The sequence below is a fragment of the Siphateles boraxobius genome, unplaced genomic scaffold, assembly GCF_051911475.1.
Source record: "Siphateles boraxobius isolate OS27281-9 unplaced genomic scaffold, OSU_SipBor_1 7, whole genome shotgun sequence".
NCBI classification, from domain to species: Eukaryota; Metazoa; Chordata; class Actinopteri; order Cypriniformes; family Leuciscidae; genus Siphateles; species Siphateles boraxobius.
In genome coordinates this window covers 17,357,581-17,372,593 of record NW_027509197.1, presented here as the reverse complement: position 1 = coordinate 17,372,593, position 15,013 = coordinate 17,357,581, and the positions used below count along the sequence as shown (strand labels likewise).

Genomic DNA, 15,013 nt, shown 5'->3' with positions numbered 1-15,013 from the left:
GTAAATCTTGTCAGTAGGTTTTTGAACACAAGAACTCCTACAAATAGCTTAGTTTTAAATGTCTGACATATAATTTTATTCAACTCTTATAGAAACTTTACACTGAAGCCTGGGACAAGGATAAAATGAAAATCCACATTATGCCTGACTGTATGGATGTTCTGTTGGCAAAGCAGAACAATATAAATTACAGTGAGGTATGTACAGTATATGTCTGAAATATTCATATTTTTAAAAAATTCGGATAACTCTAAATCTGTAAAATATTTTTCAATTTTAGAAAAGGTATAAACTTGCCAATGAAGAATCTAAGAAGAAGGGCTATGATTTGCGCGGTGATGCTATTGCTATCAAAGCAGCTAAGGCTTCCAGAAATATCATCAGCGACGTGAGTGACTTTTTTAAACATAGTTTGTGTCAAACGCACACATTGTTATTCACAATTACTTTCTAAAACCTTTTTATTTATTATTTTTAGTACAAGTACAAGACTGGTTACCGTAAGCAAGTTGGTCATCACATTGGAGCCCGCTGTGTCCAGGATGATCCCTTGATCATGCTGGCCTTGAATTCAGCTAGAATTGCTAGTGATGCTCTCTACAAGAAAGACTTCAACAAGTCCAAAACCAAGTTCCACCTCCCAGTGGACTTGCTGTCTCTTGAGCTGGCCAAGAAATGTCAGGTCCAAGTCAATGATTTCAACTACCGAACCTACCTGCACAACTGGACCTGCCTGCCCGACTCCAATGATGTCGTCCAGGCCAGAAAAGTCTATGATCTCCGTAGCGATGTACGTTTGTCAAGCTAAAATGGCATTCAATTATTTCTACAGATACTTTTTAATCAATATGAACTGTATAGTTTTGCAATGTAACATTTCCTCCTCACCTCAGGCTGTGTACAAAGCAGACATGGAGTTTATGACTGGTGTAGGATGGGTCCCCATTGGCTCGCTTGATGTCCTGAAAGCAAAGAAAGCAGCTGAGATCCTCAACGAGCGACTCTACAGACAGAAACCACAAACATTCAAGTATACACAAGACATGCAGTCCATGCCTTTGGTGCTTGCAAAGGCAAATGCTCAAACTATGGATCAGGTTAGTAGAATAAATGTCATATGATTGGAATCCGACTGAACTATGCCAATTCTCTGGAGAACAATTTAGTCACAATATCAATTACTACATAAGGTTTAGTACCTGTATACATTCATTTGCATATATGAATCTTTTATGTTATTTTTGATCCATTGAAAGATGTTCTTAATAACAGCTGACACAGTATTGAAATTGTTGCTGACAACATATTTTTTTCATTCTAGCGTCAGTACCATGCAGCATGGGAGGCTGACAAGATAAAGATCCATATCCCTCCTGATACCCCAGAGATTGTGCTCTCAAGGGCTAATGCAATTACCAATAGTAGGGTAGGTATCCCTTTTGAATGATTGTTTTTTCTTTATTATATTTTTTGTTTTAGTTTAAGTTGTTAAACTAAGCCTCTCAAATACATGTATTCTGTTTGATTTCCAAATTAGTCCAATTCAGCATTTCACTTCAGAAAAAGCATAAAATACAAAATAAAATTCTGCTTACAGAAACTATACAGACAAGCGGTTGAGGACATTTTCAGGAAAGGCTATGACATCAAAACTGATGCTGTCGCCATCAAAGCTGCTAAAAAATCCAGAGACATTATAAGTGATGTGAGTATACTATCTAGAAAGTCACACATACATTTTCTCTCATTGCCCTGTCATGTAAATATAAATAGGAGACATCTTTAATGCTGCAATCATCCTTCTCTTGCAGTACAAGTACAAGGCTGGTTACCGTAAGCAAGTTGGTCATCACATTGGAGCCTTAAGCGTCCAGGATGATCCTTTGATTATGCTGGCCTTGAATTCAGCTAGGATTGCTAGTGATGCTCTCTACAAGAAGGACTTCAACAAGTCCAAGACCAAATACAACCTCCCAGCGGACCTGCTGTCTCTTGAGCTGGCCAAGAAATGTCAGATCCAAGTCAATGATTTCAACTACAGAACCTACCTGCACAACTGGACCTGCCTGCCAGACTCCAATGATGTCGTCCAGGCCAGGAAAGTCTATGATCTTCAGAGCGATGTGAGTTTCTGTAAATTTTTATTTGTAACCATAATCAATAGATCTACACTACCAGCATTGTCTGCTTTCTTACTATTTCTCATGTATTTTCTGCCATCAGGCTGTGTATAAGGCTGATATGGAATGGATCAGAGGTACAGGATGGGTACCCATTGGCTCAGTTGATGTAGAGAAGGCTAAAAAGGCTGGTGAGATTCTGAATGAAAGGAAGTACCGACAGCATCCAAGCACCTTAAAGTATACTAGCAAGACAGATTCCGTACCTTTTGCTCTTGCCCAAGCCAATGCCAAGATCATGGACAAGGTATTTTTTTCCTAGAAGATTTCACTAATATGTGTAAAGGTTAAAAACATTAAATCACTGTTTGAAATCACTGTTGCAGGTTGGGGTTGTGTAGTGCATAGGTGCATGTGTCTAACTTTTTGTCTTCATTATTATTGCATTGCAGAGTGCATATGTTGATGCCTGGAATAAGGAGAAGATCCATATCCATGTCATGCCAGACACCCCTGAGATCGTGCTTGGAAAACAGAACAAACTCAACACAAGCATCGTAATTATAGAAACACTGTTTCGTAGTGACTAATAAATCAGAAATAAATGCACAATAGTTAATTTTTCAAATCCTGTTATATCAGTATGTGTTGATTCCCCATGTTCTTGCAGAAATATTACCGTCAAGACTATGAGAACAGCCTTAAGAAGGGCTACTTCCTGCCTAAGGATGCTGTCGCAGTGAAATCTGCCAAGGCTTCCAGAGACATCATCAGTGATGCAAGTATCATTGTGGATCTTATCTAACACATTAAACACACTCTGTTAAATGATAGTGCTCAATCTCTTTTATGCATTAAAACCTTGCAGTACAAGTACAAAACCGGATACAGGAAGCAGCAAGGACACCACATTGGCGCCCTCAGCATCCATGATGATCCCTTAATCATGCTGGCCATGAACTCAGGCAAGATTTCTAGTGATCTTCTGTACAAGAAAGATTTCAACAAATCCAAGACCAAGTACAACCTCCCAGCGGACCTGCTGTCTCTTGAGCTGGCTAAGAAATGTCAGGTCCAAGTCAATGATTTCAACTACAGAACCCACCTGCACAACTGGACCTGCCTGCCAGACTCCAATGACGTCGTCCAGGCCAGGAAGGTCTATGATCTGCGCAGTGATGTACGCATATGATTAGTTTCACACACTGTGCTGTTTACATTGGTTTGTTATATTACTAAATTAACATCTTTGTTGTAAACTTTCAAACTAGGCGGTATACAAAGCTGACCTTGAGTGGATCCGTGGGTGTGGCTGGATGACGCAAGGATCTATTGATGTCATCAAAGCCAAGAATGCTCAGACGATCCTCAACGAGAATCTGTATCGCCAGCCTCCCAGTACTGTAAAGTTTACCAGTGCTGTGGACTTGCCGGTCATCGTCCTAGCCAAACAAAATGCTGACATCCTCAGTGATGTAAGATTATTGCCTTTCCTTTAGTACTTCACTCAGATTTGTATGTTCAGATTACAGTTGAAGACTGCTTAAAAATTATGAAGCATAAAAATTAATAGCACAAACACTGGGTAAAATTATATTTATTTTAATTTCAATTATACAGAAAAATTAATCAAAACATTTAAATATAGGAAGAATATAGTTGTAGTAGTAATGATAGTAATTACGATTATGTGTACAGTTAATTAGAAATGTAAAATCTTTCTAAATTAGTGTAATAGACTTGTGAATTGAATTGGGTCTTTTTTTGTTTTGCGTCAGTGTGTGCCAAATAAAGCCCTTAACTTTTTTTAAATTGAATTATTATTTTGTTCACAGAGGAAATACAGAGAAGCATGGGAAAAAGATAAGACCTCTGTCCACATCATGCCAAATACACCTGCCATCGAGTTGTCCAGAGCCAATGCCATTGCTGTCAGCAATGTAAGCAGACTCACATGCAGAATTGCTGAGTATTGCTAAAACTAACTTTATTTTATGATCTTATTATGCTATTAAACTATTGGGTAACACTTTCCACTTTTTTGTCCTGTTGCAGAAAATGTATACCAAAGACTGGGATGCTGGAAAGGCAAAGGGATACCACATCAAAGAGGATGCCATTTCTGTGATCAAGGCTAAAGCCTCCAGAGACATAGCCAGTGACGTAAGAAAGCGCAAAGTCATGTTTTTATTCTGTCTGTTTTCTAAACTTTATAGTATTTTCTCTATCTTATATTGTAAAAGGTTTTGATTAGCTATCTTTAATTTTGGCTTTGAAATGTTCCCCTCTGTTATGTAAGAGTAATGTAAATATGAATGCTTCAATTCTTTCAAATGCAGTACAAGTACAAGACTGGTTACCGTAAGCAAGTTGGTCATCACATTGGAGCCCGCTGTGTCCAGGATGATCCATTGATCATGCTTGCCTTGAATTCAGCTAGGATTGCTAGTGATGCTCTCTACAAGAAGGACTTCAACAAGTCCAAGACCAAGTTCCACCTCCCAGTGGACTTGCTGTCTCTTGAGCTGGCCAAGAAATGTCAGGTCCAAGTCAATGATTTCAACTACAGAACCTACCTGCACAACTGGACCTGCCTGCCAGACTCCAATGATGTCGTCCAGGCCAGAAAAGTCTATGATCTCCGTAGTGATGTAAGTTGAGCTTTGATTGAATGGTTAAAATGGTTCCATTGAAAAAAATCTAGGAAATAGTGTGGTACTTTCTTTCATTTGATTGTTTTTGTTGTTTAGGCTGTGTACAAGGCTGACATGGAGTGGCTCAGGGGATGTGGATGGATTCCCCATGAGTCTGTTGAAGTTATCAAAGTGAGGAATGCCCAAAAGATTCTGGCTGATGTAAGTCTTTTGGCACTATATACTGTAGCTATTTCTACAAATGAGTTTATGCAACAGAGGTGTGATTGTTTTTTTTCTGATTCACAGAGAGGCTACCGTGTGAAGCTGGACGATCAGAAATATACAACACCCATTGAAAGAATTGACTTTGTGTGCTCCAAAAACGCAGCTGAAGTGCTCAATGAGGTAAGCAATACTACATTGTTTGCAATCATCCATTAATACCAAGGAAAACAACAACGATACACAATTACAAATTGTAATTACCTGTAAATTTACATTTACATTTAATTGTATATTTTCATTTAATGAAAAGAGAAATTAAACAGCCATCATCAAACAATATACTCTTTTAATACAAGTAGTTTCCATACATGTTAAATGTTTTTGTAGCTGCTGTCAAACTAGCTAAAATGGAGTGACGCAAGTAGCTTTGCAACAGAGCGGTCATTTGAAGTCGAGAACTTTTCCCCCACCTTCACCTGAAGTGGAGGAGGGTGAATTGTCTGTGGACACCAGCTCAAACTGCGGTATTAACTCCCGCATCACGATTATTCTTATATACAGTCATTTTGAGGTAATTTTTTCCAGGATTATTATTACTATTACGTTCATTATATCTGCTATGTGGAAAAATAATCAGCAAATCGCGCCGGCGCGTTTGTCGACACCAGAGGATTAACTTTAGCCTAATAAGAAGGAACATAATTTGTGATTAAAAATATATGCTCACTCACATCATGACGCCGCTGCAGTGGTGGAGTTCATGCAGGAAGAGGTATGAAGAGCAGCGTTTGACAGCGCGAGCTGTGTGGAGAAGCCCATTTCCACCTCCATTGCGTTGGAGAAGCAATCCCACGTAAAATGCAGGTTGCACACTGGAGCGATAGGCGAGATTAACTACCTAGGCTACACAAAATAATCTAAATAACTATATAAATGCTATGCTAACTAGATGCTAATATATACAGTATCTATCCTGATCGTTTTCAATACTTGTAATTCCAACTCCTGACTCGCTACAGTAGTTTTGACGGAACCAGATGCTTTTATACCAGGGGCTGCCAAGGGCGTGGTGAGCTCGCACCAAGGGCGTGACAGAGTGACGTCAGAGAGTATTCTACGTCAGAGAGTACCCCTACTGCAGGAGCTTTCCGTTTAACCTGAAGAGGGCAGCACTCAGACGTTTTTACACCATATATTTGAAAATTAAAACACTTTATACCCAAATGTCAAAAAATTTACTCGAATCAATGAACAGCATTTAGGAAGCTCCATTCTTACAGATAATTAACTAAAAAAAGTTGTTTTAGTGTTTAGTTACCCTTTAAAATGTTTCTTAATATCGGCACAGGGTGATATTGGCCAGCAAGCCAAATCAACCTATAATCCAAGACTGGTTGTCCACTGAAGCTAAGCAGGGCTGAGCCTGGTTAGTACCTGGATGGGAGACCTCCTGAGAAAACCAGGTTGCTGCTGGAAGCAGTGTTAGTGAGGCCAGCAGGGGGCGCTCACCCTGTAGTCTGTGTGGGTCCTAACTGCCCAGTATAGTGATAGAGGGACACTATACTGTCAAAGAGCACCGTCCTTCGGATGAGACGTAAAACCGAGGTCCTGACTCTCTGTGGTCATTAAAAATCCCAGGATGTCCTTCGGAAAAAAAAGAGTAACCCCGGCATCCTGGCCAAATTTGCCCATTGGCCTCTGTCCATCATGGCCTCCAAATCATCCCCATACATACTGATTGGCTTCATCACTCAGTCTCCTCTCCACCAGTAAGCTGGTGTGTGGTGGGTTCTGGCGCAATATGGCTGCCGCCACATCATCTAGGTGGATACTGCACGTTAGTGGTGGTTGAGGAGACCCCCCCCCCCCCCCCCCCCCCTTATATGCATATTATTTTTAATAGTGAATGAATGGAGAAAGAGATTTTTAGGGCACACTTCATGCTTGAACCTCTAATAAGCATTGTTTTTCCATGTAGTTACTCAAACAACAGAACTTTTACAGTATATTTAGTTTGGAAAATCATGTTTTCTCCAAAAATATGAATGTTCTCTAAGTGTCCTCTTTGTTTTGTCTTCTCAGGCTAAGTACCGTGAGGCCTGGCACCAGGACAAGACTAAATACACCTTGACAGATTCCCCAGTTCTAGCTACAGCAAGGGAAGTAGCCAAAATGCACCACCCGGTAAAGCATTTTTTCTTTTTGAGAAAAAGTATTGTCTGTAAGAATTGTTGAATAAAAAAAGTTTAATAGTAACCAAAATTACATTTTAAACATCACTTGTAGCATTTGTACACCAAAAACTGGAACCAAGCCAAATCCACATCATACTTCATGCCTGGAGATGCAGTCCCAATTAAACAATGCATCAACACCAGTAAAGTGCAGAGTGATGTAAGTAAATAAATAAATAATCCTAATCCTAATCCTAAACCCATTTAATTTTAATTTTAATTATTTATGCAAATAAATCTTCCTCTTTTTTTGCAGTACAAGTACAAGGCTGGTTATCGTAAGCAAGTCGGTCATCACATTGGAGCCCTAAGCGTCCAGGATGATCCTTTGCTCGTGCTGGCCTTGAATTCAGCTAGAATTGCTAGTGATGCTCTCTACAAGAAGGACTTCAACAAGTCCAAGACCAAGTTCAACCTCCCAGTGGACATGATAGCTTTTGAGCATGCAAAGAAGTGCCAGATCCAAGTTAATGATGACAACTACAGAACTCGCTTGCACCAGTGGACATGCATGCCCGATCAAAATGATGTCATTCAGGCCCGTAAAGCGTATGAATTAGCCAGTGATGTAAGTATTGGATGAAAAGGTTTTTAAAGCAAAACAATGTTTCTCGTTTATTGAAATACCGAATAACTTTATATTTTCAATTACTATATAAAACATCTGATTTAACTGATTTTAATAAATTATAATATAATATAATGTAACATAATATATAATGTAATGTAATGTAATAATACTCTCCCACCAGAATGTCTACAAAGCAGATCTGGAATGGTTACGTGGCTGTGGATGGGTGGCTGCTGATTGTGTAGATCATGTCAAAGTCCGAAATGCCCAAAAGATTATGAACGAAGTAAGTCTGACCACAGTTTTTTTGTCTAACTTCTCTGTTATAATAAAACCTCCATTATTTTACAACAATGCCTGTTTCTTTTCCCCACGCAGAGACTTTATAAGAAGGATGCGAAAGACAACTTTAGCAAATTTACTCACATTGTGGATCGCCCTGAGGTTGTCCTTGCAAAGGTTAACGCTTTCAACCTCAGCGATGTAAGTGTGTCTCAGAGTTTGGCATTTTCATATTCATTGGGGAATACTGATGTGAAAGAGGTTAACGTATCAATTGGGTCGATCTTTCTGTTGTTACTCAGCTAAAGTACAAAGAATCATTTAACCTGGAGAAGGGTCACTACATTGGATCTGAAGATACACCACAGCTGGCTCACTCTAGAGATGTTGCAAAGATGATCAGTGAGGTAACAAAGTCCATTCCAGACATGTTTGTATATGTTTAGATATTATATATTATATACAGTATGTGATGAATTGCATTTTGGATTTTTTGTTGATGTTATTCTAGAAATTGTACAAAGTCAACTGGGATGAGAGCAAAGCAACTGGCTACCAGCTAAATCATGAATATATGCCAGTACAAATAGCCAAGAGGACCAGAGACATGATCAGTAATGTGAGTATCAAAAATTAATTAATATGAAATAAAATAGACTCTTTCCTTATTGCCACATAACTTGGGTCAGTTACTGACAGTGCAGCTTTTTAAAAAGCTTTTTAAAATTATACCTATTTTGATTGTTTGCTTCAAACACTGTTAAATACTGGTTTAGAGGGGTTGATTGTTTATTCTTTCTTGTATTGAAACACCGCAGTATAAGTACCATGATGCCCATGAGAAAGCCAAAGGCCACTACATGGCTTCAACTCTGGTTGACTACCCTGAGGTGGTTCGCTCTGGCCATATGGAGAAGATGAAAAATCTGGTGAGTTGTTTTTATTATTACCGTGCCTGAGGTCTAAGATCGCTGTACTTTGATATCCACTTGACTTATCTTATAGTTACCTAACCCATCAACCAGACTTTTTTCAATCTGTCCATCAGAGAGACTACCACAAAGCCTACAATGAAACCAAAACTAAGCTCCACATTCCTGCTGATATGATCAGCCATGTGGTTGCCAAGAAATGCCAGGAAATCCTAAGTGATGTGCTATACCGTACACACCTGCACCAGTGGACATGCCACCCTGATCAGAACGATGCCATCCGTGCACGCAAGGCCAATGAGATCTTGAGTGATGTAGGTTATGATTACAGTGATATTTTGACTGTGTCAGAACTGTTCAATGGGTACATTTGACTAATTTCTCCCTGGCAGGTGTTCTACAAAGAAGACCTGAACTGGATGAAGGGCGTTGGCTGTTACTCCTGGGACACTCCTGAGATCGTACGTGCCAAGAAATCATATGAGCTACAGAGTGATGTGAGTAACATTTTCAGCTCATCTTGGAGTTTACAATAAAGTCACATTATTGTGTTTCCACATGTTTGAAGGTTTATTTATTTATTTATTTTTTCCCACACAGATTAAATACAAAGCAGAAGGTAAGAAGGAATGGAACAACTACTCCATTGTGACAGACACCCCTGTATATGTGACTGCCATCCTGGGCCACACTTGGGCCAGTGAGGTTTGTACTCCCATTAACTGATAAGTCAGATCCTTGAGTACTATCAAGAGCTCTATACTTTGGAGTTGAAAAGGTAATACGCTGCATATTTTATGTTTCATCTTCAGTTGAACTACAGAGAGGCATATCATAAGGAGAAGCATATTTACACCACCATTCTGGACACCCAGGAATATGCAAGATGCTTCAACCTGAAGGAGATCTACAGCACCGTAAGCCTGCGAGAAAAGCTCTAAAATCCTGAGTTCCTGGTTTTATTTGTTGTCCCAGTTCTTGAAATGTTCTTTGTGTACATTCAGAAAGCATATTCTGCTGCTTGGGACAAGATCAAGGCCAAGAGCTACAACATCCCTCACGATTCCCATGCCTTAGTCCATGCCAAACAACAGAAGGTTATCCTGAGCAATGTAAGTCCTTTCTCCAGTCCCTTTTCCAGTGCTTACTTATGCCTTATGTTAATCTTATGTTAAACCTTCCTTGGTTTCTGTAGGTTAAATACAAGGAAGATTATGAGAAGTTCAAGACCCTGTACAGTTTGCCTAAGAGTCTTGAGGACGATCCCGCCACTGCAAGATGTATCAAAGCTGGAAAACTGGTTCTGGATGTGAGTAAAGCATCAGCTGAGGTTCAGCTTTGTAACTTACCAAATGTACAAACAATTAAAAGCTCTTTGTAACACCTTTTTCATTAGCGCCTGTACAAAGACAAATATGAGAAGACCAAGGCTAAAATCAATATACCTCCCGACATGCTTGACATCGTAGCCGCACGCAGTACTCAGAAGACTGTTAGTGGGGTTGACTACCGTAAATACCTGCACCAGTGGATCTGCCTGCCTGACATGCAGGTGTACGTACATGCCCGCAAGGTCAACGAGCAACTGAGCGACGTGAGTTATCTCTACATCCAAACACGTTTCATATTTTTGTGTATTGTCATACGCAAATGGCAAGCACGTTAGGTTCCACTACCTGAGATTGTTTTGAGGTCTTTTTGTCGCTGTAACCCTGTATTATTGCATCTAATTTAGATATTCTACAAAGATGACCTCAACTGGTTAAAGGGTATTGGCTGCTATGCTTGGGACACTCCTGAGATTCTTCGTTGCAAGCAATCTATGAAACTGCAGAGTGACGTAAGTGTAGCCTCATTTAATTTTCTTTCATGCTCCTCCTACTCCATAATCATCTCACATTTGATTTTCTTGTCCTGTGTGATACTCTCTTTCAGAATCAGTACAGAGCTAAGGGAATCGAGCATTTTAAGCAGTACTCTGTGGTCATGGACACCCCTGTCTATGAAACATGCAAGCTGAGCTCTAAGAACTTGAGCGAGGTAACACCTCAAAAACATGTATCAGAATGCCTTTATTGCATTTTGATTGAAGCAGAATCTTTTAACTCATATCCTTCTTGTCTGCAGCTCAACTACCGTCATGACTATGTCACAAATGTCATGGGTAAAAACACTGCTCCTGCTGTGACTGTCGATACTGAAAGGGCCCGTCAAGCCAACTACATCCAGAGCGAAGTATGAAGTCTCTTAACAATTCATAAGAATATGTACTCATCTCTCCATTGATGAATGCTTCAATCACATCCTTTCTTTCTTTTTAGAACTTCTACAAAGAGGCCAATAAGATCTTTATGCCTACCGGATACACTCTGCCTTATGACACTCCACTCAACAAACAGGCCAAAGCCAACAGCATCGTCACCAGCAATGTACGAGAACACTCAAAATAAAAAAAGAGTCAAATGTTATGATTGCATCTCATCTGATGTTCCAATCTCTGTAGATGAAGTACAGGGAAGCCTATGATCTGATGAAAGCCAGAAGCTACAAACTAGATCCTGAAGGTGTCAACTTTCTCACCATCAGGAAGGCCAACAAGGTCACCAACCAAGTAAGTACAATATCCATGTAAAGCGTTTCACTTTAGAATTTTTAACTTTATCATGAACAAGAATATTAACAAGGTTGCATTTTGTCATAGCGGCTGTATCGTGAGAAATATGAGATGGAAAAGGACAAGATTCACTCTGAGTATGACACACCTGAAATCAGACAGGTTAAGGCCACTCAGCAAGCAATTAGTGATGTAAGTATGTCTTTATCGTGAAATATGAGTTCATACTACACCACCAAAATTATCAGATGCTCTAATGATGGTTTATTTTCCTCTACAGGTGTGCTATAAGGAGAAGTACTACAACAGTAGAGGAACTCTTCTGCCAATGCCAATCACCCCACAGCTGTTGCACTGCTTCCATGTCAATGAGCTTAACAGCGACGTAGGTGTCCCCCATACATGCACCTACATTTACTGCGACACATTGCATACTGGAAACGTTAGATTTGCCCTCTTGACATTTTCAGGTATAATAACTGTTCTTATATCTTCTGCAGCTGAAATATAAAGAGGATCTGCATTGGCTGAGAGGTATTGGGTGCTTTATGGTGGACTCCCCTGAGATGAGCCGAATCCGGGAGATCAGCAAGTTTAGAGTAATTATTCATTCACTTATTATCATGCATGCCACATTTCATTCATAATGGTTTATTCTGATGAATTTTGGTACTATTTAGTTTTTATTTTATTTTATCTATTTGCTAGAAATCGTATGAAGTTGATGCTAAGAAGAACTTTTCCAACTTCAGTGTGGTCCTGGACACACCAGAGTACAAGCGTGTGTCTGAACTCAAGACCCACATGAGTAATGTAAGTGATTTTGTTGCATCCTCATGCTTTATATCTCATATCTATATAGACTCCATCATTCCTGTTTTTAAGCCTATCCATATCCTTCAATGTCTCTTTATCTGTTTTTATCCTCAGATGGTGTATCGAGCTGAAGGCAATAAGGAAAAGACAAAATGCACCACCACTGTGGATGGTCTGGACATTAAGAGAGCCAAGTGGGCACAGTCTCTCACCAACAAGGTAAATCACTTTTAGCCCAAACCCTAATTAAACAAATTAAAAGATCATACTAGGTGTTCAAAATTAAATGGGTCAGGTTTTACAAATGATAGTCAGACCCTCGCTGGTGCAATTGACAAAAACGATTTCCAGTCAAAGACATGCAGTTTACTGAAGAAAGCATCTGTCACACGCTCTTAACAAGTCCCCTAACAACAAGCACATATTTCTGTGTGAGTTTGTTGATTTCAGATGGACTTCTGGTTGTTTGTGGTAGTGTGTGATCCTCAGTTATTTAGTGTAAAACTCAGTTTTTCTCTGTAACCATTTACAAAGTGTGTGATGCCTAGTGTTTTTAAATCTGTTCTAGTAAATGTTCTCAATTTACTGGAAAAAAAAGTGCCTATACAGATTTGCCTATATAATACTGGTGTCTCTTTACAGTACCAGTACGTTGATCTGGCATCTAAGGAGAGAGCCTTCTTCACCCCAGAATCACATACTCCCATCATGGATCATGCCCGTTCCATGAAAGTGGTGTACAGTGAGGTAAAATTTTTTTAACACCAAGATCCTTTTAGCAATGTTTAATATGTGTGTATGCAGAAAAGCCTGTAATTCATCTTTTGTGTCATCTTTAGAAAAAGTACAAGGAACAGTATGAGAAGATGAAGCACAAGTATACTCCCATTCATGACACACCAATCCTGGTTCGTTCTAAGAAGGCCTACCTCAATGCCAGCGATGTAAGTCAACCAGATGCTTTATTTCTTCCTTTACAGGCCTGTTCAATATAATTATAGAGCCGCCCTAACAATCTATATCATTTCTCTCCAGTTGCGCTACAAGGAGACTTATGAACTTGCTAAGGGACACAACCACGCTGACAAAGACGCACTGGATATTCTGTGTGCCAAGAGGGTCAGAGATGATATCAGTGAGGTTAGTAAACTAAGAGACTTTTTGTTTGCTTTGAACATGAAAAATATGATTTAGTGAGGAATCCTGTCACACACTCTCTTCTTTTCTCAGGTCAAATACAGAGAGAAGTACATCAGCACATTGGGCACCTGGAAGTCCATCCCTGACCGCCCTGAGTTCTTCCACAGCAGGATTGTGAGGGACTGCATCAGTGATGTGAGTATAACTAAACCCACCTTCTCTTTTTACTCTATAATTCGTCAGCTCACAGTGTCATTAACAGAAGCTCATAGTGCTGTTTAACCACTGTCACATGTTCTCCTGCACTTTAGGTCAAGTACAAAGAAGATCTGGACTGGATCAAGGGCATCGGCTGCTACGTGTGGGACACACCTGAGATGGTGCAGGCTGAACACAACAAGACCCTCTACAGCGAAGTAAAGAGCAACTACAATTTTACTAATTTCTACTACAGATGTGTTAATGAAACAGTTGAATGAACAGTTATGGACCCTTTTCGCATCAGATTGAAATGTGATGCATCAATAAAAAAATAAATGCATCAGATTTCATATTTCCCTAACCAAAAGTTGCTGTTTTTTTGGGATACAGAAAACATGGTAAACATTGGTTTACCGTGAAAGTATGACGAATATTCAGTACTATGGGATACAACAAAAGCCTACTCATACTCTCTTTCTATCTTTAATTTTTTGACAGAGACTATACAAAGCGTCATTCGAGAAGAACAGAGCCAACTTCAAATACACATGTGACACACCATTCTTTGAGGCTGCCAAGAACGCTTCCCTTTTGATTAATAATGTAAGTCAATAGAAGCATGACTTCATATCATAATACTTTGGTATATTAAATGCTAAATACAGTGTGAGTAATGTAGCAAGAATGCTGTAAAAGAACAACAAAAAAAATTGCATACATAACCTGTGTTTCTTCCACTGCCTCTATAATGGTTACATCTTTAAAGGTAAATTGTTGCAACATGCTTAATACGACCTCAAACTGTTAGTTTCCTGTATATTTCATGCTAATTTTATATATTCCCATATCTTTACTAAAATTTCACTTTAAATTTACCTGTCATGACATGTTTTCTCCTCCTGAATGAATGTTCATCCTCACTGCTCTCAAGGCAGTTGTCTTTAACTCCTTTTTTGAAATCCTGAGCAGAGGTCCTACCGTGCCAGCTATGAGAAGTCTAAGGATAAGTACACCATAGTTGTAGATGACCCTAGAAACATCTTGGCTAAGGAGGCCAGCAAGCTGAGTCAGGTAAAGCCACCAGCTCCAGCCGCCCCCTGCGGGTCCAACGCCTGCTACAGGAGCCCGAGCATGAGGTCGTCTCCGATCCAATGGATGGCTCTGTCGCATGGCTACAACGTCACTTGATTGTGTCTCTTTCTCTCCCCTGATTTAGGTGTCTGCTAGTTTGCCATTCAAAAA

The 15,013-nt window shown here is 39.6% G+C and overlaps 1 protein-coding gene across 25 annotated transcripts in view; it reads left to right on the top strand.

Annotated features, from left to right (window-relative positions):
- neb (nebulin) overlaps positions 1-15,013 on the top strand; it is a 63,615-nt gene that overhangs the window by 27,728 nt on the left and 20,874 nt on the right. For 13 of the 25 annotated variants that reach the window (XM_077217019.1, XM_077217017.1, XM_077217010.1 and 10 more), the window contains exons 60-108: positions 93-197; positions 281-388; positions 479-790; positions 894-1,097; positions 1,322-1,426; positions 1,598-1,705; positions 1,812-2,123; positions 2,224-2,427; positions 2,573-2,677; positions 2,791-2,898; positions 2,989-3,300; positions 3,392-3,595; positions 3,956-4,060; positions 4,176-4,283; positions 4,460-4,771; positions 4,871-4,975; positions 5,063-5,161; positions 7,064-7,165; positions 7,268-7,375; positions 7,472-7,783; positions 7,968-8,072; positions 8,165-8,269; positions 8,371-8,475; positions 8,580-8,687; positions 8,887-8,997; positions 9,117-9,314; positions 9,393-9,497; positions 9,601-9,705; positions 9,813-9,917; positions 10,005-10,112; positions 10,196-10,309; positions 10,397-10,594; positions 10,736-10,840; positions 10,936-11,040; positions 11,128-11,235; positions 11,322-11,429; positions 11,504-11,611; positions 11,702-11,806; positions 11,895-11,999; positions 12,115-12,213; positions 12,323-12,427; positions 12,545-12,649; positions 13,073-13,177; positions 13,270-13,374; positions 13,466-13,570; positions 13,661-13,765; positions 13,882-13,986; positions 14,270-14,374; positions 14,741-14,842. In XM_077217019.1, coding sequence (XP_077073134.1) covers positions 93-197; positions 281-388; positions 479-790; positions 894-1,097; positions 1,322-1,426; positions 1,598-1,705; positions 1,812-2,123; positions 2,224-2,427; positions 2,573-2,677; positions 2,791-2,898; positions 2,989-3,300; positions 3,392-3,595; positions 3,956-4,060; positions 4,176-4,283; positions 4,460-4,771; positions 4,871-4,975; positions 5,063-5,161; positions 7,064-7,165; positions 7,268-7,375; positions 7,472-7,783; positions 7,968-8,072; positions 8,165-8,269; positions 8,371-8,475; positions 8,580-8,687; positions 8,887-8,997; positions 9,117-9,314; positions 9,393-9,497; positions 9,601-9,705; positions 9,813-9,917; positions 10,005-10,112; positions 10,196-10,309; positions 10,397-10,594; positions 10,736-10,840; positions 10,936-11,040; positions 11,128-11,235; positions 11,322-11,429; positions 11,504-11,611; positions 11,702-11,806; positions 11,895-11,999; positions 12,115-12,213; positions 12,323-12,427; positions 12,545-12,649; positions 13,073-13,177; positions 13,270-13,374; positions 13,466-13,570; positions 13,661-13,765; positions 13,882-13,986; positions 14,270-14,374; positions 14,741-14,842 — 6,690 coding nt within the window. The remainder of the gene's footprint in view (positions 1-92; positions 198-280; positions 389-478; positions 791-893; positions 1,098-1,321; positions 1,427-1,597; positions 1,706-1,811; positions 2,124-2,223; positions 2,428-2,572; positions 2,678-2,790; positions 2,899-2,988; positions 3,301-3,391; positions 3,596-3,955; positions 4,061-4,175; positions 4,284-4,459; positions 4,772-4,870; positions 4,976-5,062; positions 5,162-7,063; positions 7,166-7,267; positions 7,376-7,471; positions 7,784-7,967; positions 8,073-8,164; positions 8,270-8,370; positions 8,476-8,579; positions 8,688-8,886; positions 8,998-9,116; positions 9,315-9,392; positions 9,498-9,600; positions 9,706-9,812; positions 9,918-10,004; positions 10,113-10,195; positions 10,310-10,396; positions 10,595-10,735; positions 10,841-10,935; positions 11,041-11,127; positions 11,236-11,321; positions 11,430-11,503; positions 11,612-11,701; positions 11,807-11,894; positions 12,000-12,114; positions 12,214-12,322; positions 12,428-12,544; positions 12,650-13,072; positions 13,178-13,269; positions 13,375-13,465; positions 13,571-13,660; positions 13,766-13,881; positions 13,987-14,269; positions 14,375-14,740; positions 14,843-15,013) is intronic. The other 12 variants (XM_077217018.1, XM_077217016.1, XM_077217008.1 and 9 more) reach the window with 1 other exon arrangement.